Raw genomic sequence first — 24,268 nt, 5'->3', positions numbered from 1 at the left:
ATTCCCTGGAGTATGGAACCCGAAGAGGATGACAATGGAAAAGACTTAATTCGGTTGACATCAGACAAGGTACGGGCATGCCTGTGGCCAAGTAAAAATGAAGGAGTTGACAAGTCTGTTGTTCGAGTTGCCAAACAAGCAGCCATAAGAAAGGGTGTTGATGGTTATAGCTGGTCATCCATTAAAGAGCAACAGAGGAAAGATCCTTGTATAGAACCTGTGTATAATGCTGTACTCGAGAACAGGAGGATAATGACACATACTTTCTGGGATATGGAAACCCAGCAAAAGAAGTTAGGTAGACAGTTGCAGCGTTTGAAATTAAGACATGAAGTGCTGTTCCGAGTGATTACGGATCCAAGAGATGGAGAAGAAATTTCTTTACGGGAGAAAGTGTTTAAAGGAGTTCATGAACATGGAGGATATTTTGGCAGCAGGGGTACATTAGAGCAGATGCGACAACATTATTATTGGCCCACAATTGCTAATGACGTACAAACATGGGTAACTCAGTGTCGAAGATGTACTCTAGCTAAGCATGTGTTCCCCAGGATTCATGCTCCTTTGACCTGCACCAACATAACCCCACCCCTTGAAGTTGCGTAACCACAAGTTTAACAAAATTCAAGATAAGTGGAAGTCTGTACCATATTTGGTAGTGCAGCAAAATCATGCAGGTTTACCAGTCTTTACTGTTTGTCATGAGCAGGGAGGTTCTACAAAGGTCGTTCACAGAGATCAGTTGAGACACTGTACTTTCCCCTCACCCACAAGGCAGGTTAAACATACAAGAAGAGGAAAAGAATTGTCAGACTCACAAGACATTGTGTACATTCCATATACTACACACTTACCAAACACGTGCTTACCTGGGGAAGCTGAGGGTTGAGTGGTATGTGAAGAGGGTAATGTAGCTGGGAGTGAGAGAGTAGATACAGGTCAAGATGTGGTATCTGAAGACTCTGATATTTCAGAGGCTGACACTAATGGGGTACCTGATCTTAGACGTTTGAAGAGGGAAACCCAGGGTAGATTGCCTGTAAGGTATAAGGATGATTACATCCTGAAATAAGAGTCCAGAAAGTCCTGTAACTTTTAAGGTATTGGGAGAAAAAGTCATGTAAAATGTGATATCTTCCTAATATGTTTTTTGTGTTTCAGAGATGAGCCTGCTGGAGATGTCGATGGCATGGCAGGGTTTAGCAGGGGGGAATGTAAAGCGTATATGTAACGTGTATATATATTATCTAAAAAATTCATTATTATTTTGGGGCGGATCGGTTTTCGGCTTCGAGAGTAAGTAGGAGAAGAAGAGCGGGGTTGTATGTGTGACGCACAAAAAAAAGTGAGTGTTTTATTTGAGAAGCTCATCCAATAAAGTGACTTAAACGAAAGTTAATCAGGGCTTACGTCAAATAAAGGACAACATCAAGTAATTTTTGTGAGCTGTATCCCGGGTTTCGTAGTTTATTTTTGTGAGTTTTGATCTGTGAATCGCATTGCGTTGGACTGTTGGAGTGACACAGTAATGTTTGTGGAGGCTACAAGAACTGTGAGTGTATTTGAAGTAAAATTTTAGCTTGATTAGAGACGATTTAAGAGATTTTTTATTTATTTTTTCATTCCACATTTTTGTTAAAGTTTTGGACTTCTTCCATCTTGATTGAGAAGCACTCGTACAAACTAATGTTTCAGGAATTTTGGTCATGCGCATTTTAGTGTTCGGCATGCGTTATCGCACGTGAGATGCAAATTGCTGTCGGCAGTTGGTGCTGAACATCGGGGGTTTCCAGAAGATTGGTGTTTAAGACTATTTTGTGTTAACCTGCCATCCAACGTCATCTCAGTTTGACATCTCAGTGGTGTATCGCAGTTTAATACATCCCCGTTGGTTCATTTAATTTTTGATTCACCTCAGTTTGATTCATTCGCTTTCGACTCATTTTTTATTCTTTTTTTTTTGGGTCATTTCATTGAGCTCGAGTGACCATGCTTTGTAATCTCAAGATAATTTCAACACACGCTATGTCAAGACAACTCATCTCATTTGCTTTTTTTTTTTTTTTTTTTTGATCCGATGAACATTGAACTGTGAGAGTTCGGTTGAATCACAGAACCTAAAGTGAACTGAGTGAGTACATAAAGGGACATTTCAAGTGAGTGATCTTCCAGATGTGAAATTGCATCGTATATATTGATGTTTTTTTTGTTTTTTTCCCCAAAAGTGATTGTTTGATCATATGAAGTTGATCATTTTGAAAACTTAAAATTCATCATAAGTGGTGTTTACATTCCAATAAAGTAGAACACAACATACATACAATTAGTGTGTAATGAGAATAAAAGCACTGGAAGCAGGTACTAAGATATTTTCGTTATTCAGTCTTCCGTGGCAGCACTAATACATTTTCCCCTACATACGGGTAAAATACTCATTACAATACATACAGAGAATCGAGGTTACAGATCATGATAAAGATCATTTAAAAAGGTGTTTAAAAAAAGGTCACTTGTTTAAAAAGGTCACAGTCGGAGGTTCATGGCACAGGGGCCGAAGGAGAGACATATCCACACCACCTCTTTGAAGATGGGGTGGTCAATAACGGAGAACCTGGGGCTTGTCAACTGAGCCTACCACAGGTACCGGCCAGGTAAGCACAGGATCCAGAGAACACCGAGATGCAAAGTGGCAGCAATCTACACCGAGTCCCATTAATATCCAGGGGTGATCAACACTAGGAAACAATGCCAGTTTCCCCGGTGTCTGGATCTCCTTCTTCGATGAGGAGAACACAAAGTTCGGCAAAGGTACGCAGGTAATCCTTGCCGGTGGAGAGGAAGGGGCAAATCTTTTTGGTTTCCACTTGAATTAATTTTGAATATATTTTCCATGAATGACCTTTTATCAAGAAGTGCTTCACATTTGTACACCAGTAGAGAGTCTGCTTTGTTTAAAACAGTCAATAAATACACGAGCAAAACTGTGAGCAGCTGATGGATGGCCATACAATCAGGCGCTATCATCACTATCCTAACTCCCAAGCATACTCTACAGCTTTTACTCCTGCTGTCATTGGCCATTGCCTCAACTCTCATGAAGATTGTGCCCAATATTAGTCAGAGTGTTTGTGTCATAAAGTATATGTTGACTCCGTTGTATTCTTTATTAGCCTTTACAAATTGGCACCGTCTCTTCCCATTCTAACATTGTCACGCTGCCAGTCTTTGTTTTCCTGGGTGTTCCCTAGTGAGCTCACTTCCCCTTAGGCACTTCACCATAGGCACTTTAATTCCGCTAGTCTGGTTGTGTCTTCACAGTAATTGCACTCCAATTAGAATCGCACAGGTGTTGACAATACTCTGTCATTAGTTTCTCTATATAGAGCTGTCTTTCTCTGTTGTCATCATGGAGTCCTTACCCTATGTGTCTCATGCTCTCGTTCCCCCGAGACTTCCTCTACCTTCTCATTCTTCCGAGTTCCCCGTTTCATCCGGTTCCCTCTTTTGGTTACGTTTGTCTCTCATGACTGTTTATTTTTGTAGTTACCCCTCTGTTTAAATAAAAACCCTTACCTGCATTTGGATCTACCCTCTCTTTGTGTTTTCCCAAACCCAACCGTGACAGAAGGACTCCATCATGCCTAGATCCAGCGGTGTGAGATTTCGAATCGGTTCCCCAGCCACCATGGAGGAACGGAGGGGGAGATTCCGGAACTTAACCACCCTTCATCAAGAGGGAAGGGAGGTGGGTGGCCTGGCGCAATTGTTTTGGACTTTGGCAGTCGGGTTAGGTTACAATGATGCAGCACTAAAGGATTGGTTTAATAATTGCCTGGATGATCCTTTACCTCAATGGGAGATGAAGGGGTTAGAGATCCTGGACTTTTGGGGGTTTACCAATTACCTGCACCATCGTGCTCAGTGGAATGCAACAACCACACCAGAGTTTCCAGACAAGGCTGCCAGCTCAGCCCCACAACCCAAGATGGCCACCAGCCCAGCCCCACAGCCCAAGATGGCCGCCAGCCTAGCGCCACAGCTCAAGATGGCCGCCAGCCCAGCACCACAGCACAAGATGGCCGACTCAACGCCACCGACTCTCCATCGTAGAGGGCGGAGGAGGAGACAGGCAGCTACTGTTCCTCAGGACCCGGAGAACGTTCCCGAGCGGGCGGCTGCCGTCCATGAGGCCATTCCCGATGCGGTGCCCGCTGCTGTTCCGGAGGCGGTGGCCGAGGCCATTCCCGATGCGGTGCCCGCTGCTGTTCCGGAGGCGGTGGCCGAGGCTGTTCCCGATGCGGTGCCCGCTGCTGTTCCGGAGGCCGAGGCGGTGGCCGAGACCGTTCCCGATGCGGTGCCCGCTAATGTTCCGGAGGCCGAGGCGGTGCCCGATGCAGTCTCCGAGGCGGTGCCCGATGCAGTCTCCGAGGCGGTGCCCGATGCAGTTCCCGAGGCGGTGCCCGATGCTGTTTCCGAGGCCGAGGCTGTTCCCGAGAAGGTGCTCGATGCTGTTCGAGAGGCCGAGGCAATGCCCGATGCTGTTCCCGATGTGGTGCCCGCTGCGGTTCTGGAGGCCGAGGCGGTACCCGCTGCTGTTCCGGAGGCCGAGGCGGTGGCCGAGGCCGTTCCCGATGCGGTTCCCGTTGCTGTTCTGGAGGCCGAGGCGGTGCCCGCTGCTGTTCCGGAGGCCGAGGCGGTGACCGAAGCCGTTCCCGATGCGGTTCCCGTTGCTGTTCCGGAGGCCGGGGCGGTGGCCGAGGTCGTTCCCGATGCGGTGCCCGCTGCTGCTCCGGAGGCCGAGGCTGTTCCCGAGGCGGTGCCTGATGCAGTTCCCGAGGCGGTGCCCGATGCAGTTCCCGAGGCGGTGCCCGATGCTGTTCCCGAGGCGGTGCCCGATGCGGTTTCCGAGGCGGTGCCCGAGGCAGTTCCCGAGGCGGTGCCCGAGGCAGTTCCCGAGGCGGTGCCCGATGCAGTTCCCGAGGCGGTGCCCGATGCTGTTCCCGAGGCGGTGCCCGATGCTGTTCCCGAGGCGGTGCCCGATGCGGTTCCCGAGGCGGTGCCCGATGCGGTTCCCGAGGCGGTGACCGATGCTGTTCCCGAGGCGGTGCCCGATGCAGTTCCCGAGGCGGTGCCCGATGCTGTTCCCGAGGCGGTGACCGATGCTGTTCCCGAGGCGGTGCCCGATGCAGTTCCCGAGGCGGTGCCCGATGCAGTTCCCGAGGCGGTGCCCGATGCAGTTCCCGAGGCGGTGCCCGATGCTGTTCCCGAGGCGGTGCCCGATGCTGTTCCCGAGGCGGTGCCCGAGGCTGTTCCCGAGGCGGTGCCCGATGCTGTTCCCGAGGCGGTGCCCGATGCTGTTCCCGAGGCGGTGCCCGATGCTGTTCCCGAGGCGGTGCCCGATACAGTTCCCGAGGCGGTGCCCGATGCTGTTCCCGAGGCGGTGCCCGATGCTGTTCCCGAGGCGGTGCCCGATGCTGTTCCCGAGGCGGTGCCTGAGGCTGTTCCCGAGGCGGTGCCCGATGCTGTTCCCGAGGCGGTGCCCGATGCTGTTCCCGAGGCGGTGCCCGATGCAGTTCCCGAGGCGGTGCCCGATGCAGTTCCCGAGGCGGTGCCCGATGCAGTTCCCGAGGCGGTGCCCGATGCTGTTCCCGAGGCGGTGCCCGATGCAGTTCCCGAGGCGGTGCCCGATGCTGTTCCCGAGGCGGTGCTCGATGTTGGTCCCGAGGCGGTGCCCGATGTTGTTCCCGAGGCGGTGCCCGATGCAGTTCCCGAGGCGGTGCCCGAGGCGGTGCCCGAGGCTGTTCCCGAGGCGGTGCCCGAGGCGGTGCCCGATGCAGTTCCCGAGGCGGTGCCCGATGCTGTTCCCGAGGCGGTGCCCGATGCAGTTCCCGAGGCGGTGCCCGATGCTGTTCCCGAGGCGGTGCTCGATGTTGGTCCCGAGGCGGTGCCCGATGTTGTTCCCGAGGCGGTGCCCGATGCAGTTCCCGAGGCGGTGCCCGAGGCGGTGCCCGAGGCTGTTCCCGAGGCGGTGCCCGAGGCTGTTCCCGAGGCGGTGCCCGAGGCTGTTCCCGAGGCGGTGCCCGATGCAGTTCCCGAGGCTGTTCACGAGGCGGAGCCCGATGCTGTTCCCGAGGGGGTGCCCGATGCTGTTCCCGAGGCGGTGCCCGATGCTGGTCCCGAGGCGGTGCCCGATGCTGGTCCCGAGGCGGTGCCCGATGCAGTTCCCGAGGCGGTGCCCGATGCAGTTCCCGAGGCGGTGCCCGATGCTGTTCCCGAGGCGGTGCCCGATGCAGTTCCCGAGGCGGTGACCGATGCTGTTCCCGAGGCGGTGCCCGATGCTGTTCCCGAGGCGGTGCCCGATGCAGTTCCCGAGGCGGTGCCCGATGCTGTTCCCGAGGCGGTGCCCGATGCAGTTCCCGAGGCGGTGCTCGATGTTGTTCCCGAGGCGGTGCCCGATGCTGTTCCCGAGGCGGTGCCCGATGCTGTTCCCGAGGCGGTGCCCGATGCAGTTCCCGAGGCGGTGCCCGATGCTGTTCCCGAGGCGGTGCCCGATGCTGTTCCCGAGGCGGTGCCCGATGCAGTTCCCGAGGCGGTGCTCGATGCAGTTCCCGAGGCGGTGCCCGATGCAGTTCCCGATGCAGTTCCCGAGGCGGTGCCCGATGCAGTTCCCGAGGCGGTGCCCGATGCAGTTCCCGAGGCGGTGCCCGATGCAGTTCCCGAGGCGGTGCCCGATGCTGTTCCCGAGGCGGTGCCCGATGCTGCTCCCGAGGCGGTGCCCGATGCAATTCCCGAGGCGGTGCCCGATGCTGTTCCCGAGGCGGTGCCCGAGGCTGTTCCAGAGGCGGTGCCCGATACAGTTCCCGAGGCGGTGACCACAAGGCCGTGGTGGTCTTCTACTCCGCCCTGGGGGACTCTGGCGGTGACCACGAGGACGTGGTGGTCGTCCGCTCCACCCTGGGGGACTCGGGCGGTGACCACGAGGACGTGGTGGTCGTCCGCTCCGCTCTGGGGGACTCCGGCGGTGACCATGAGGACATGGTGGTCTTCTGCTCCGCCCTGGTGGACTCCGGCCTCGACCACAAAGACGTGGTGGTCTTCCGCTCCGCCCTGGAGGGCTTTGACTTTGACCACAAGGCCGTGGTGGTCTTCCGCTCCGCCCTGGTGGACTCCGGCCTCGACCACAAAGATGTGGTGGTCATCTGCTCCGTCCTGGTGGACGCCTCAACATGCCCTTCATGGACTTATGTTTTGTGTTTTTTGAGTTCTGTTTCTGTCTGTTCCTTTTAGTTTAGTCTGGCCCTCCTTCCCTCCCCCTGAGCCTCCACCTGTCCGCCTCCCTCCTGGACTCCTTGTTTTGTGTTGCACCTTTCCATTTCTCCTGGTTGCTCCTGTCCCTGTTTTCTGTCCCTCCGTCCCTCCCCCTGGTCCGCCGCCGTTCCACCTCCCTCCTGCCTCTTTTTCTGTTGGGGTTTTCCTGGGTTTAGGTGGAGCATCTGGTAGCTGCTCCGTAGGGAGGGGGTAATGTCACGCTGCCAGTCTTTGTTTTCCTGGGTGTTCCCTAGTGAGCTCACTTCCCCTTAGGCACTTCACCATAGGCACTTTAATTCCGCTAGTCTGGTTGTGTCTTCACAGTAATTGCACTCCAATTAGAATCGCACAGGTGTTGACAATACTCTGTCATTAGTTTCTCTATATAGAGCTGTCTTTCTCTGTTGTCATCATGGAGTCCTTACCCTATGTGTCTCATGCTCTCGTTCCCCCGAGACTTCCTCTACCTTCTCATTCTTCCGAGTTCCCCGTTTCATCCGGTTCCCTCTTTTGGTTACGTTTGTCTCTCATGACTGTTTATTTTTGTAGTTACCCCTCTGTTTAAATAAAAACCCTTACCTGCATTTGGATCTACCCTCTCTTTGTGTTTTCCCAAACCCAACCGTGACAAACATTACATGATATCTGTCCACACCTCACAGTCTGCCTTATTTTCCATGTTGGTTTTTATTGAACATATCTGTCTAAAAGCAAGTCGGGAAATGCTAATGCAGATCTTCAGTTAATTTGGCCAAATTAGATGATTTAGGGTTGTACACACCAAGAACAATAACTATAATAACCATTTTAGCATCCACACCAACAGACGATAAAGATGTTTATTATTATACACGCTGCAGTTATGTTGCTGTATGCCACATTAAATGCTCAAGCTCTTTAAAGTCAGCTAGATTCTGTTTTTTATTTCTCATTGGCTGGAAATTTTTTATTGAATGCAACTATATTATACTTTGCGTCATTAAATATTAAATATTTGTGGTCTGGAATCATCATTGGTGTGAAGAGATCTTTAAACTTCTTACAACAATCTTGCTGGCATGTAATCATGTAAAAAAAAAGTCAATTCAAATAAATCTATAATGATAATTTGATATATAATACATGTAAAAAAAATATATTGAGTTGAAAGTGAATTGTTTCAGTTATCTTTAAATATTAGAATTTGTCAAACTTATTTTTTTCAGTAGAGAAACATTTATGTAAATGTAAACTGCATATTTATATATATGAGGTTTTTTTTTTTAAGAAGGCCAGTTTTGAAAGTATTTATTGAGTGTGCCAAGCCTCAATTAGCACATGCCAACCATTTGCAAATAAACTCAAGACCTTTGAGTTTAACATATCAGTGTTTACCAAGTCTACCCTGCAACATCCAGTAAATGACATCCAACTATTAAAGTTTAAAAGAACATTATCTTTTTCAATGTGAGATAAGGAGGATCAACAGTTCATCTAGGAGACAACATTTTAAGCAAAGATCTCCTTATCTTTGTTCTGTCTTTTGTTTATCAATTCAAAAGATTGCTCAATTCTAATAAACACATTTCAGAATGTAATGGCAGTTACAGATATTTTGCAATGCTTGTACTATTGAATTTTCTTGAAAAATTCAAAGTCTTGAAATGGTTGTGGATCTTCTCTCGTCGCACTCATTTCTAATGGGACAGATTCATTCATTAGATAATGTTCTTCTTGAATCAATCACAAGTACATGAAACCAGTTAAAACATCTAACAGGTTTAAGCTGTAAACAAGGCAATTATTTTGAAACCTGATGTCACTTGTGTAAAGAGAGGTCTGCTGTAAGAAAGTCATCTTTTTGACATAGGTAAATTATTAACTTGTTGATCTCCAAGCAAGCAAGATTTTCAGAGGCAGACCAAAAAAAAAAGGATGTCCAGTACTTGTGATTTGAGCTCAAAATGAGAGTTCATGTAAAACTCGTCGCCTTTAGCTTTTGTTTGTTTTTCTTAAATTATTCCCAGTGTCAAGGCAAGTGATTTGTTATTGCTATTGTTGTTGTCATTTATTTATGTGAATGTCTTTTTTATTAAGATTTTACTGACTTTAATGAAAATGTTACATGCAGTTTTCAAAACATTTTTCTGACCTTATGTACTGTAGCTTTAGAGAGTGTGGAATAGTTGTGTGTATTTTAGCATTTATTAGACAAAGAGTAACATATTTGAGTTTGTTCTTCTCAGAATGTCTTCGAGAGGACATGAAATATGAAAACATAGAGATAGCTGAGAAAGCTTCATATGCTGATGGTGACACAGTGAGAGTGAACTGCATGACAGGTTATATCGGCTTGTATAAGTTAAAGTGTGAAAAGGGAGAATGGAAGACATCCATTGGGCGACCGTGTGCAAGTAAGAAAATGATCAATACAATGGCTGCATAATTGCTGGGTTATGAAATCAGTGTTTTCATGTAAAGAAAAACTTGTTTGATTTCTGCAGAGAAGAAATGTAGTATTCCAGGCGACATAGCAAATGGTGATTTTAAACTTACAGAGGGGACGGAGTTTGCTTTTGGAGCAAAAGTGGTCTATACTTGTAAGAAAGGGTAAAAGTGCTTTATGTTTTTTTTTTTCCTCTTTTTTTATTGTAGGAAATGTATACTATCCTCATTAGTTTGCAACTCCTGTACTTGTACAAACATTGTGTTCACAGATATGAAATGACAAGCAGAGTCAATCATCTTACCTGCACAGCTCAAGGATGGGACAATACTCTTCCTGTTTGTGAGGGTACGATTTCTTGAAAGTCACTGTTTTTCCTTTTTATTTATTCCCATTTAATTTATTTCTGTCATAGAAGAGTGACTCATAAGCTAGAAGAGAATTACATTGATTTATTTATTTTTGAGTGATTGGTTTGTTGGTTCATTTATTTTCATATTCATATATTGTCTAGCTGTAAAATGTCCAGCCATTCACACAGACGGGAATGTGACTGCATCAGGCAACACAGAGAAGGGACGTTATGGTGATGTTATTCACTTTGAGTGTGTATCTTCTGACAAAAAGATAGACGGAAGTAATGACATTCACTGCAAAGAGACGGGAGAATGGAGTGACATTGTTCCAACATGCAAAGGTTGAGTCTATTGATTATTTTTCTGTTTATCTGTATTAATGATCACAGACTTCTGTGCTTTATTCAAAGCACCAGTTTAATTATTACATGTTAGATATAATATGCACAGCACCTCTCATATCAAATGGATATGATGTTGAGCGAATGCCAGAATTAAATATGCTATATTAAAATACAGATGCAATCAGGTGTCCAAGCCCAGAGAGGGAATCCCCAGAAGTGCTTAATTTGGCTAGACTCTGAACCCAGAATGTGATGGTAATCCATCAGTGTTACTTAATTCATATGGGAAATTGTACTCAAATACTTCTATTAATCTTTCACTATGTGAAAAATAAATGGTTCATACAGTAACTGAAAAAAAAAGTTTCATTCAACCAATTAAAAATCAAATAAAATAGGGTAATGATTCACATCTATATTTTATTTTACTTGAACCAATAAAAATTGTATAACCTTTCCCTAACCAATATGTTCTATGTTCTATGAAAACTATTTTATAAAACCTTGAAAAGTATATTTTTCTTGTTGAAGAAAGTCAATTAATTTAAATTCTATTTGATCTAAAAAAAAAAATATATATATATATATATATATATATATATATATATATATATATATATATATATATATATATATATATATATATATATATATATATCTAACTTAAGAATGTTAATATAACGCTGTGCTTTCTTACACTTACAGTACACTTTTAAAGCATCTCAGTCAGATTATTTTTATTTTCATTCCAGCTGTATACAGTTAGTATACAGTGAAACGAGACCACGTTTCTACAGGACTAAAGAGCTACATTAAAAAAACAACAACAACAAAGAAAAAAAAACACAAAACACAGGAAAAAAAGAAACTAAACTGGGCCCGGTTCCCCGATAACGCTCACTCTTAGCGCGCTAAGAAGACTCGAAAGATATATCTTACCAAAGTTGTTCCTAAGTTGGTCCCCCGAAGTGTCCCTTAGGAAGCTTCTTAGCAGGCTGTCTCTTACGTCCGACGTTACAAGAGCGCTGTCCAAAGTGAGGCTGCTGAATTAGTTGGCATCGATTGCTCAGGAATAGATTTTCCACTTCACGCGAAGGTGCATTACAGTAAGAAATTCAACCCTTTCTATGCAAATGAAACATTCCTCAAATTATTACAGTAACATTTATTTTAACATAGTTTAAGTTATCAGTAGAATATAGACCATAAATTAAATTATCAAATGGTCAGTAATATGTTCACACGGTATGTTGTGATGGTTAGACGAACCGGGTATCCCTCGCTAATCATCCACCCTCCTTATCCTGTTGTGCCACTTGTGCCGCTTCTTGAAATGGGTTTAACGACTTCTAAAAATTATTTAATACACTTTTATATTAATGGTAAGATACTTTACAAAAAGAATTGTTTGGCAAGCAGCTGCAGTTACTTCTGTTTAATGCGGTATTGATTGCCATCGGTTAATGTTTTCAATAAAAAGCAACCTATGAAAAGAGAGAGAGAGAGTAAGATACAGAATATGGTCAGGAAGCAACGTATAAAATGGCACCTAGCTTAGACCGTAGCCCTCTCCCACCACCTCGATGAAGCTCCCTGTAGCAAAAAAACCTTAGCGCTCAAGCAGCTGGACTTCAGGGTTTAAAGCAAAATTCTGCCGCGTTAGCCTGGCAAGCGCAGGTCTGAGAAGGTCCAGCAGCTCCATAATGATTGTATTGGGAGGCGAATTGTTTTTTTTTTTAATATAGCCATGTCAGGATAATGTCAAAACGGCTTAAGTTTTCCCCCAATTTTTTTTTTTTACATGGACTAAACGGCTCCTCGGCCGTGATTCAATACAAGGACACGTTGGATCGTTGCCATAGTTCGTCGTTTATTTATTGGACACCACCATGCTTACCCATTTATAGATAGATTAACCATTTAGATCCAAATTGTTTGCAAGATTTTCATTATCAAAAGTGATTGCCAATTCGCTTTAATGACATTACGAATTTTCCTAGGCTAATTACCACCATATTAGTTCTGATACAAAATAAAGTCAACTTCATAAATAGGCCTGTATCCATTGCGAACATATTTTATTATTAGTCTTTATAAAATCATTGTTGAGCCACAACATTGTCAACATACCATAGTTTGTCTTGTACTGCGCTTCGCTGAATATCTAAAGACTGCTGCACAGACTAGTGTCTTGAGCTCAAACAACGCTAAGAGAGAGCTTACAAATGGTCCAGACCAACCTTACTAAAGTGTGACTTACAGAAGATATACTTAGAGTACAAACGTGTCGGGAGTCGTTACATAAGGTTAAGAGAGAGGTTAAAGAATAGGTTAAGAACTACTTAGCGATAGGAACGTTTTGGGAAACCGGGCCCTGGACATAATTAAATTATATTAAATGGGCTAAGTAAAAGTTAAAAAGGTTTGTAAGCTAAGGCCGGTGACACACTGGGTGCGTGACGTAAGCGTGGCGTGTCTACTGCGAGCCAGGAGCGTGGCGGCTGCCTCGCGTTTTCTGTCTTTACACACCAGCACCGTGCCTGACGCGGCGCTGGCGCGCTGCTGCTGCTTCCAAAATCCAAAAAATGAGTAAGTGGCCTGTCTTGTTTATTTTCAATAAAATTTACAAATTTGTGTAGCTTTAAAGAGCTTATTTAGCCTACCTGATGTTGGACCGTCATACACATTACGTTGTTATTATAGTGTGTCATATTTTTTCATGTAATCACATTGTTAATAGCATAAGAAACAAATGGAAAAATATATATATATTTTAGTCATATGCTATGATATGACCTCTGTATTGGACACCAAGATTCGACTGTTTAAAAAATAAATTATAAAAATGATATGTATAATCAAAAATAATTTTTCAGCCACCAATACATTTTGGGGTTTCAGGTTTTCTCTTACCAAAATTTGTATTAAGATGTTTCTCGGATATGTTATGAAAGATCTAACAAAAAGAATTGATACACCATTTTACTTTATGCAATATGTTATTAATAATTTGCAACAATTTAATAGTAATATCTCAAACTTATTTGGAATATTCATGCATTATTTTTTTTTTTTAGTATTCACTCTTTTCTCCCAAAATGCCTGACAAGCATGATTTAAGTCCTGATATCCTCTACAGTGGACATGTTTTCCTGATGTTGGTTTAAGGACACAAGGCTAGAGCACGACAAGATACGGATATGAATAAACAAGGACTCCATGACACATACTAAGACAGACCGGGTATAAATACACAGGTAGAGGCAAACGCTAATGGAGAATAGACTGAGTGCAATGATTGATAACCAGTGACAGCTGAGTGCAATGATTAGGCAGAGAACGTGAGGAATGTAGTTCATGAAGTGACAGACACCGTGGGAAAGGAGGACATCTAGTGGGTACCCAGGGAACACAAACCAGACACTGTGACAATACCCCCCCTCTACGGAGCGGCTCCCAGACGCTCCAAGACAAGACTACAAAATCAGAAACCAGGAGTGAGGCGGACAGGAGGAGGTTCAGGGGGAGCGATGGAGGGCCAGGCTAACAGAGGGGAACAGGGACAGGAAGGGAACAAAAAAACCCTCGAGCCTCCTCTCGACCACTCCTCCTCCTCTACCTCCCCTGGTCCAACAGAAAATCACAAGGCGAGTTCCCTCAAAACTATTCCTATCCCACACTGTGGCTGGGGAGGAAACATGAGTAGACATACCGCTGGATCTCAGATTGACGAAGTCCTTCTGTCAAGACCGGGATACAAGAAGACACAGTGAGAGATCCAAATGCGAGTACGAGCACGACAAGGCAGAGAACGTGAGGAATGTGGTTCATGAAGTGACAGACACCGTGGGGAAGGAGGACATCTAGTTGATACCCAGGGAACACAAACCAGACACTGTGACAGTGACATGTATGGTGTCAGAAAAATAAAATAAAATATAATTTCCACTACAGTGGACAAAAGTCTATCCCTCTAGTCCCTATTACCATTGACAATTATAACAGTATTTTTTTATTTTTCAGTTCGAGTTGTTGACAGAAGAAAAGCCATTGCAGCCCTTCTTCTGTTAAGAATTCGCCAGAGGAGAAACAGATGATGGTGGGTTCACCCCATGAATCAAAGTAGAAAAACTTTCAGAGCTTATTATCACCTTGTTGCAGAGTTGCAACTTGATTCCGAAAAACATCTGCATTACTTTCGGATGTCAGTGGAACAAATGGAGGAGATTCTGTCTATTGTTGGACCCGACCTGACGAGGCAGACAACCAATTTCCGTGATCCTATCGAGCCCAAGCAGAGGCTTGCCATTACACTCAGGTAGGCTTTTTATTCTCTGTATAATAAAAGAACGAAAGACAGTTCAACAAGATTTTTTTTTTTTCCTAAAGAATTGAACATTATAAACGTTTAAATAACAAAACACTATTATTTACACTAAAACAGATACATTATTCCACATAATGTTAATATTAAAAACTGAAGTATTTACATTTAATGCTATCATTTACAAATTGTAGTAGCTGTGGGGTAAAGGGTCAGACAGATTCTCCAAAAGTGTACTGGGAGGGTCATCTTGGGGAGGAACAGGGTGATATTGGGACCGGGCTTGGAGTTTAGGGCTGTTAGGGTGAAATGCAGTGGGGGTGGAAGAGTGGCTTCCTCTTATAGGGCCTGGGGTGTTCATCTGTGCCAGCTGTCTGTCCTCCAGTTCTGTGAGAAATGTCAAAAAAATAGTTTGGGCCTGGGCCTGGGCCTGGGCCTGGGCCTGGGCCTGGGCCTCACGTGACAGCCTATTTAGTTTTACAAAAGCATCTCTCAGCACCATCCACCTTTTGCAATCATCAACTATGGGGAGAAAATATAATCTCATCAATACTACTAACTTTGTTGTAATATTATTACAACTATATTATAATTACTCATATTGACAATTACATATTTTTATTTCTGATACAGATAACTTGCAGCAGGAGAAAGCTTTGCTAGACTGGCCTATCAGGACCATTTGGGGGCCATTACTGTGTGCTCATCTGTGCACATGATGTGCAGTGCCAAGTGGAAATTTCCAAACTGTTTGGGTGCAATAGATGGGAAGCACATCACCATCAAAGCACCTCCCAATCCTGGAAGTCCTGCAACCAATTATAAGAAGACATACTCCATTGTTCTTCTGGCACTTGTTCACTCTGGATGCAGACTACAGGTTCACCTACGTCCAGGTGTGAGACTGTCTTCAGGCAGAATGGTTGTTTGTTTGTAATTAAAATGTTCTGCATGGCTCCGTTTAATGACAAATATCCTCCAACTAATATCCTTTTTATGTTCATAATTATAATAATAATCTTAAATAAAGATTGACATGGTGATCTCTGAAAAATGACTTGTATATATTATCACAGTAAATAGGCCTGCATTAAAAAAAAAAGCTGTTTTGTAGTCTGTTTGGTGACTCTTTTTTCTGTGGTATGTGGCAGATGAACACATCACTTCGTGCAAAAATTTGTTGGAAATGCTAATTATATTGTTAGGACAATGTAATAGTGACAAAAATAACACAAAATTAACAACTGGACATTAATATATATATAAAAAAGAGTATGTCAATTAGGTATTTCATTATGTATTGAAGGGATTTATACATTTATAAAATGCAAGTGCAAGCAGGAGCCAGCAGTATAGTGTGTGCTGGTAGACAAATAATAATGGAGGGAGGGATGATAACCGATAACCGACCTGAAAAGATTAGACATTATAGACATTTTTTATACACCCTGCTCCCTCAAACTTCTATTGGACCACATGTAGGCTATCGGTAAGTTGCCTATGTAGGCAATATATAGTAAACCTACCATTATAACCAATCGCTGTAGCAACTGAGTCCCATGCCTTTTCCTTTTTCCTTAGATCTTTATAGCAAGGATCATGTGGATCGTACAGTTGCCGGTGTGTCTCCACCTCTTCAATTAACCTGCCGTCATCCGTCTTTGCAAACTCGAAGTGTAGCCTACCTGAAAGTCACGTGATTTGGATCACCCTTGTTCAAATATGGGGAGAGAGTTGTTGAAGGCTATACTTCATGTTAAGCATAAATGTAAAGCCTACTGATAAAGGACAATAGACCATGTTTGACAGATGCAATATTTGAAAATCGATATATATATATATATATAATTATTATTATTATTATTATTTTTTTAATTACATTTATATCTGAATTTATGTCAACCTATAGACTTTCAAACTTCAAAATGCCATTAATTAATTTGTATTTGTGAACAAAATGACATATAAACATATTTTTCTTTTATATTTTGCCTGTAAACGCTTCCAAAATGCTCACCTGTCGCGTGAAAAATAGGCGTCGCTTCTATTTCTAGCATGCACGCGTTTTCTGAGACGCGCGTTTCACGCAGGCAGTCTGCATGCTCTAACCTGCTAACATGGGAGCCGAATTAAAAATCAACACGCCACGCCGCTGAGACGCTTGCGCCACGCATCCAGTGTGTCGCCGGCCTAAGAAGACTTTAAACTATCCGCTGCAGGGTCTTGCAATCTGCGATGGTGCAGTTTAAATAAAACAGACAGTAATACAGCTGCTTCGGCTGCTGGTGAGGATGGGGGGTCGGAAATGTGCTTTCTTCAGCCTTCATAGGAAGTAAAGCCTATTTAAGTGTTTCTTTGCTTTGTTTTTTTTTTTGGTGGTGCTGTTGTTTAGAGACCAGGTAAGGTTCTCCGCCAGGTGAACACCAAGGAATGATTGTGTTGAATGCTAAACTGAAGTCTATGAACAGCATTCTTACATAACTTTATTTTCCAGGTGGGTAAAAGCTAGATGGAGTGAGGTGGTGACGTGTCATCAGTAGAGTGTTTGGGGAGGTATGCAAACTGAAAGTGGTCCAGTTTGGGGGACAGTAGATACTTGATGTGCCTCATGACCAGCCTCTCAAAGCACTTCATGATGATGGGTGTGAGTGCAATGGGCCAGTAGTCATCGAGGGCAGGATAATGAGGACTTCATAGGAACAGAGATGATGGTCTTGAGACACGTAGGGACAATGGTGCTGCTCATGGAGATGTTAAAAATGTCAGTGAAGACATCCGCTAGCTGGTCTGTGCATCCACTGAGTACTCTGCCAGGAATGCTGTTTGGACCAGTAGCCTTACGTGGATTAACTCTGTACAGAGTCTTCCTCACATCATTCATGAAGAGAAGCAAAACTTATGCTTCCTCTCACACCACTTTTAGTGTCCCATCCCCTGGTCACTGGCATCAGACGACCCCAGGGACTGGGATTGCCTGCAGAATTGTATATTTTCTAATTCACAAAGAAATTGCATGTATTATAAAAGCCCTGCACTAGCTCGTGGCGCCAGGGTTCAAAGTCCAAAGCGCGAGGAAAAATTGCACCAAACTTGTTACTTGTCAGTTGCTTAGTAACGTTTCTCAGAATTTTTGTGACATTGGACAATGTGATTCATGCGACAAACATCTTCCCGAATTCGTAATGATAATCATTTATAAATCTTCATGCTGTTGTCAAAAAAAAAGAAGCACTGAGATCTTCCTGCAGGTTTCTGCCAAAATAAAAGCTGAGAAAAAGCAAGAACTCCATCAACATTAAAAAATTATAGTGTTGTAATTTTACTGCACAAAAAAAGACAATAATAATGCTAATAATAATTACCCTATAACAGCTCTATTAATACCTTTATCGGTCCCACTTTATATTGTGTCCCTAATACATGTGTACTCACATAGTAACTAAATGTATGTAGTATGTAACCACAAGTGTAAGTACACATTGGTACATAGTATCTACAGCTGTAATATTTCTGTAACTACACATATGCAACAACCCTTAGGATAGATTGTGTAAGTACAAATGTGTAACAGGACATTTTTAACTACATTTTGTAACAACAATACGTATAAGAGTAATTGGAACCATTTGATCCAGGGGGTTGGAGATGGGTAGATTTAGGTGAGAAGTAGGATCCAGGATGTGGAGATGGTTAGGTTTAGGGAATAAATATTTTTTAATTGTTGTTTTGTGATTAATTTTTTACTTGGAAAGCAGGATAAAAAAGTAAAAAGCAAATTTTGGCAATTTAATTATTGCATTGATGAGAGAAAAAAAAGGCAAATTAGGCCTACATGGGGGAAAATGTGGTATTTGGTTTTCGGCCTTCGGCCCAGTGTTTCATTTTGTTTGGCTTTGGCCAATAATTTTCACTTCGGTGCATCCCTATTGAAAAACTTTATTCGGTGTAGATTAAACTTCCGTTAAATTTGCATTTCAATTTGAAATTTCAGAAACAAAACCATGAATTAGTCCTACGTTAAGATAAATATATTTGTTTAATCTTACTGATGAATTCTATCTGGTATGATGGATGTTTGTTTTACAGAAAAAAATTGTGAACCACCTTACATCCCAAATGCAGAGATTGTGGGAGGTCAGAAACCAAAGTACACAATCAATTCAGTAATAGAGTATACATGTAGTCATGGATTTGAACCAGAGCAGCCTGTACAGATTACCTGTGATTCCCAGGGCCAGTGGACAGAAATAAAGCAATGCACTGGTAAGTTACAGTGATTGCTTCTTAATTCAATTTAATGTTGTGATATTAATTATTTTATTTTATTTGCAATCAAATGATTATCTGTATTTGCTCTGATGAATTCTAAATAGCATGTTGGATGTTTGTTTTACAGCAATGTGTACAGCACCTTACATTCCAAATGCAGAGATTGTAGGAGGTCACAGACCACACTACAGAATCAGTTCAATAATACAATATAAATGTAGTCCTGGATTTGAACCAAAGGAGCCTGTTCAAATCTCCTGTAATTCCCAACGCCAATGGACAGACATACAGACCTGCACTGGTGTGTTACAGTGGTTGCCTCTTAATGCCATTGAATGTTGTGATATTATAATTTTTTTTTTCATCAAAATATTGTCTATATGTGCATTGATGAATTCTTATTAGTAGGATGGATGTTTGCTTTACAGCAATGTGTGCATCACCTTACATCCCAAATGCAGAGATTGTAGGAGGTCAGAGACCAAACTACAGAATCAATTCAAGAATACAATATAAATGTAGCCCTGGATTTGAACCAAAGGAGCCTTTACAAATTTCCTGTGATTTCCAACCCCAATGGACAAACATACAGACCTGCACTGGTGTGTTATACTGGTTGCCACTTAATTCCATTGAATGTTGTGATTTTATTTATTTATTTATTTAAATCAAATTATATGTGCTCTGATGAATTTTAACTAGTATAATGGATATTTGTTTTACAGCGATATGTGCACCGCCTTACATCCAAAATGCAAAGATTGTGGGAGGTCAGAGACCAAACTTCAAAATCAATTCTACAATACAATATAAATGTAGTCCTGGATTTGAACCTGAGGAACCTGTACAAATCACATGTGGTTCCCAACAACAATGGACAGGAATACAGCAATGCACTGGTATGTTACAGACTTTTGACAATTTGCCTTTAATGGCATTGAATGTTCTGATACAACTTTTTATTTATCCAATCAAATACACACACACACACACACACACACACACATATAGATATATATATACATACTAGGGGTGTAATGGTACGCAAAAATCACGGTTCGATACGTACCTCAGTTTTAAAGTCACAGTTCGGTTCATTTTTGGTACAGTAAGGGAAAGAAATGCAAACATTAAACTGCAGGTTTTTTATTACTATAAACTTTTTTTTTTTAACAATTTTTGTTTACACCTTTTTTTTTCAAATACTTAAAAAAAAAAATATATATATATATATATATATATATATATATATATATATATATATATATATATATATATATATATATATATATAAAGAATAAGAAATAAAATACTGCCGCAAAGTTCTCCACTAAATAAAATGCTCTCATTCTCAAACCAATATCATATAATAAAATATAATGAAAAATATAAATAAATAACTATGATTACAGCCAGAGATAGTTTGTTACAGTACAGCATTACCAATTGGAGCTTGTAGGAATGCTCATGACGCGCTGCGTCACGCACGATTCTGGTGTGTAAAGACACACTGAAAACGCGAAGCAACTTTCATGCAACTGACACGCAGCCAGTGTGTCACCGGCCTTAGAATCATAGCTGCAGGGCGGGATTTGCGCTAAACACGGAGACTTCCGCTACTTAATATGTTCGTTTGGAAACACGAAAATGTACTTATGTTCCGCACACAAAATATTGCACCGTACCGAAAGCCCTGTACCAATACGGTCCGGTACGAATACACGTACCCTTACACATACATATATATATATATAGTACCGCCGCTCCCTACACGCAGTCCGCGTAGGGCACCAACTCCCAATTGCTAAAAAAAAAACAAAAAAAAAAACATGCGCCATTCCCCCATCCACGCTCGTGACCGCTTGCACATCATGTTCGTGGCTGAATGTTCTTAACTGATGGATGGGCATCTACCCCCGATTTAAAAAAAAAAAAAAAAAAACTGCATAATTTGGCTTGACAAAGGACGTTCAAAATTCTCTAATTTAGGGACCATCTCTAAAGTTACACGCGATATTGGTATACACTTTTCTAACGTCAATACCATTTGAGGAGAAAGACTTACAGTCATAAAAAAAACAACTGTAATATGTTCATCTAGGTGTCAGCTTTAATGCACACCTTATATATTTTCTATATTTATTAAAATAAATTGTAAATCATTTAGGTAAAAATTAGGTCCGTTTATCACTTTCAGGCACAATCCTGTTAAATCTTCTTTCTTTCTTTTCTTTTCTTTTTTTATGGCTGTTGACGTTAATAATGAGTTTTAATGTCAGAAATAATTTCACCATCACAAACGCATCTAATATTCTCTCTGACTCTGACGAAAATTAGCCTTTGTTTTTTAACAAGAATAACACCAAAAATCATCGTTCTTGTAGCCATGGTGACTGCAATTTATCCATGGTTTTGATCCTTCAAATAATAATTTACAAAGAAGTATTAATATACTGTAATATTTTGTTGTTGCTTAACAAACCTAAGCCATCATTAGCCTTTAAAATGATGTAAAATGCATTATATATAAAAAAAAAAAAAACAATCAGGCAATAATGATTGGTTAATAATAACACTGTTAAAATACATAGGCTCAAGATACATTTTTAATCTGTTTCTTACAAAAAAATCATTTATTTATTTAAATCAAATTATGTTTTTTTTTCTCATCATATTTGAGGAAGGGGCACAACAATATATATATATATATATATATATATATATATATATATATATATATATATATATATATATATATATATATATATATATATATGCACTATAACGGCTCAAGATACATTTTTAATCAAGATGTCTTAATCACCTCTTGAAATTGAATATTTTAAAACATCCTACAGATAATAAAACCATTTAAACCGTTAGTGTAGGTGAAAATCAAAAGATGTAGATATTTAGATCAAGTACAACATCAATTCCCCAGACCATTTTGTGGTACTGGCAATAATTGTTATATATATTTGCTTTGAAGAAATCCTAGAAATTCTTATGAGTAAAATATTTCTGAAGTATGTTCCCATTCATATTCACAATTTTGAGCACTCCAGGGTGATTATGAACATGGAATTATTCAGCCATGGCTCCCTGTTTCACAGAAATATAAATGGGAGGGAAAACAAAGCCTGTATTCCCTTAATCATCCATCACAATGAGAAAAATATATTAATATAATTCTGATGTGCAGCAAAATATGACAGAGCTACACAAATTAGTGAAGTGGCTTTAAGAAAAGAGCTTGAGCAGTGAAAATTCCCATTTCCACCATTAGGGCAATAATTAAAGGGTTCCAATCAACAGAAAATGTTACAAATCTGCCTGGAAGAGGACATGTCTATATCGTCCTAATACACAGTGAGAAGGAGAGCAATTCCATTACTTATACTCTCAAATGTTCGCTCTTCAGAAAATAAACTGGACTTAATTCAATGCAGTCCGTCTACACAGCATGAGACAAAGGATTATGGGTGGTTTATTTTCACTGGAACATGGCTAAACAACAAGTGATGTAACAATGGTGGCCTCCGGCCTGGCGGCCACCATGTGCATTGGCTCTGGTTGGGTGGCCACCTTGTGCAGTGGCGCTGGGTAGGCAGCCATCATGTACTGTGGCGCTGGCTCAGCAGAAGTGACGTGAACAGTCTTGGGAATCTCTAGGACTTTGGACAGCATAGAGAAATAATCAAAAAATGTCTCAGCTGCCATCTTGGGCAGTGGCGCTGGATTGGCAGCCATCTAGCCTTGTGTCGCTGGGCTGGCGACCACTTCGTGCTGTGGTCCTGGGCTGGCGTCTATCTTGCCTTGTGGCGCTGGGCTGGTGGCCATCCTGAGCAGCGGCGCTGGGCCGGCGGCCAATCTGTGCAGTGGCTCTGGGCTGGCGGCCATCTTGTGCTGTGGCGCTGGCCTGGCAGCCATCTTGCCTCGTGGCGCTGGGCTGGTGGCCATTTTGTGCAGTGGCGCTGGACTTGCGGCCATTATGGACAGTGGCACTGGCTCGGCAAACGTGCACTTCCTCTCCCTTCTCCGTCCGCCATGGTGAGACGGCGGCTCCGATCCATCCCACACTATCCCAATCCATCCCAATTATGAGACCCCTATCAAATCAATATTCCATCTAGCTAGTAGTAATATATGTTAAAAAACACAGTCGCCTTTCGTTAATAATTATAATTACGTTATACTATGATATCGAACAAGTTAGAGAACTGCATTTGATGCTACTTTATTCAGCTAGATATAGAACAAATGTAGATTTACATGAGAGCTAGTCCGTCTGCGTTTTACACAAGACATCATCGTTTCACAAAATATACGGATAGATAAAGTTAGCTGAATGGATGCATACTTGTTTATCAGAATGCAAGCGAGTTCGGCATCTCTCTTTAGTTTCAGCTTGTCACGAAGCTCTTTCTATCTTGGAAATGCAACTCCAATATTTACCCGTGTCTTGTTGCTTTTCTTGTCCCAAAACCATCTCGGGTCATTTATTTCACCCATGCGTTTGCGCTTCACAGAACGTGCAGGCAAAGCATAATCATGATCCATAACTAAGTTATTGATTGAGGTTTAAATACGAATATAAACAATATAAATATAAAATATAATAGCCTCGATCAAGGCTACTACTTTTTCTTCTTCGTCTCGTCTTTGTTTCTGTTCACCTTTGTATTTGGCGGTTCCGCAGGAAGTTAGATAAACTAGAGGGGTCAAAGTTTATATGACGCCATGGACGGGCGACAAAACGGAAATATAGAAACGTGCCTTGTCTTCTAATTAAACTATAATTTTCTCCGGATTTGAAAGTTCGTGGAAACTGTCGGGATGATGTAAGTACACAACTAAAAAATATATATAACATAGATATAGTGATTTCTGCTATTTTTAAAGCAGAAAAATTACATATTGCGCCTTCAAATGTCAAACTTCACTTATATTTACTACAGTTATAACAAATGTTTGGTAACGTAAATAAAAACCGTTAACGCTCTGACTACGTTAACGTTCAACATTTTTGAATTTTTGAACTAAAGTTAGATAGCAAAGCTGCACGCATAGGATTGTGGGTGATTTGAGAGCGCGAAGGATACACATATGCATCCTTTCCTGTGTATGGGATATTCTTCGAACGAAGGACTCAGTCCTTGGTTGAAATTCCGAGGATCCTCAACACTGGAACAGTCCTTCGACGGATGTCGATGACGTAGCATCCTCGAAATACTGCCTTCCA

At 42.4% G+C, this 24,268-nt stretch overlaps 2 protein-coding genes across 4 annotated transcripts in view; both read left to right on the top strand.

Moving 5' to 3' along the window:
- The window catches only part of LOC127988352 (complement factor H-related protein 4), a 228,861-nt gene that overhangs the window by 135,854 nt on the left and 68,739 nt on the right, over positions 1-24,268 (top strand). For 2 of the 3 annotated variants that reach the window (XM_052591087.1, XM_052591086.1), the window contains exons 1-9: positions 9,160-9,321; positions 9,534-9,701; positions 9,792-9,897; positions 10,005-10,081; positions 10,248-10,430; positions 18,844-19,020; positions 19,154-19,327; positions 19,455-19,628; positions 19,752-19,925. The exons of the other annotated variant lie outside the window; for it this stretch is intronic. In XM_052591087.1, coding sequence (XP_052447047.1) covers positions 9,252-9,321; positions 9,534-9,701; positions 9,792-9,897; positions 10,005-10,081; positions 10,248-10,430; positions 18,844-19,020; positions 19,154-19,327; positions 19,455-19,628; positions 19,752-19,925 — 1,303 coding nt within the window. In that variant the 5' untranslated portion in view covers positions 9,160-9,251. Of the gene's footprint in view, positions 1-9,159; positions 9,322-9,533; positions 9,702-9,791; positions 9,898-10,004; positions 10,082-10,247; positions 10,431-18,843; positions 19,021-19,153; positions 19,328-19,454; positions 19,629-19,751; positions 19,926-24,268 lie in introns of those variants that run through there. 3 annotated transcript variants of the gene reach the window in all.
- On the top strand, positions 3,412-7,682 carry LOC127988351 (titin-like). Its single transcript, XM_052591084.1, has 2 exons — positions 3,412-5,717; positions 6,246-7,682. Exons 1-2 carry the CDS (start codon positions 3,638-3,640, stop codon positions 7,259-7,261), a joined length of 3,096 nt encoding a protein of 1,031 aa, XP_052447044.1. The 5' UTR covers positions 3,412-3,637; the 3' UTR covers positions 7,262-7,682.

The sequence above is a fragment of the Carassius gibelio genome, chromosome B22, assembly GCF_023724105.1.
Source record: "Carassius gibelio isolate Cgi1373 ecotype wild population from Czech Republic chromosome B22, carGib1.2-hapl.c, whole genome shotgun sequence".
NCBI lineage: Eukaryota > Metazoa > Chordata > Actinopteri > Cypriniformes > Cyprinidae > Carassius > Carassius gibelio.
Note: the sequence above shows the minus strand (reverse complement) of the source record. Positions and strands in the feature narration are given on the sequence as shown.

Excerpts from the sequence above, each read along its gene's own strand:
- LOC127988351 (XM_052591084.1), top strand. The coding sequence starts at position 3,638 with ATGCCTAGATCCAGCGGTGTGAGATTTCGAATCGGTTCCCCAGCCACC. Across the intron at positions 5,718-6,245 it reads CGAGGCGGTGCTCGATGTTG|TTCCCGAGGCGGTGCCCGAT; the intron begins GTCCCGAGGCGG and ends TGCCCGATGCAG.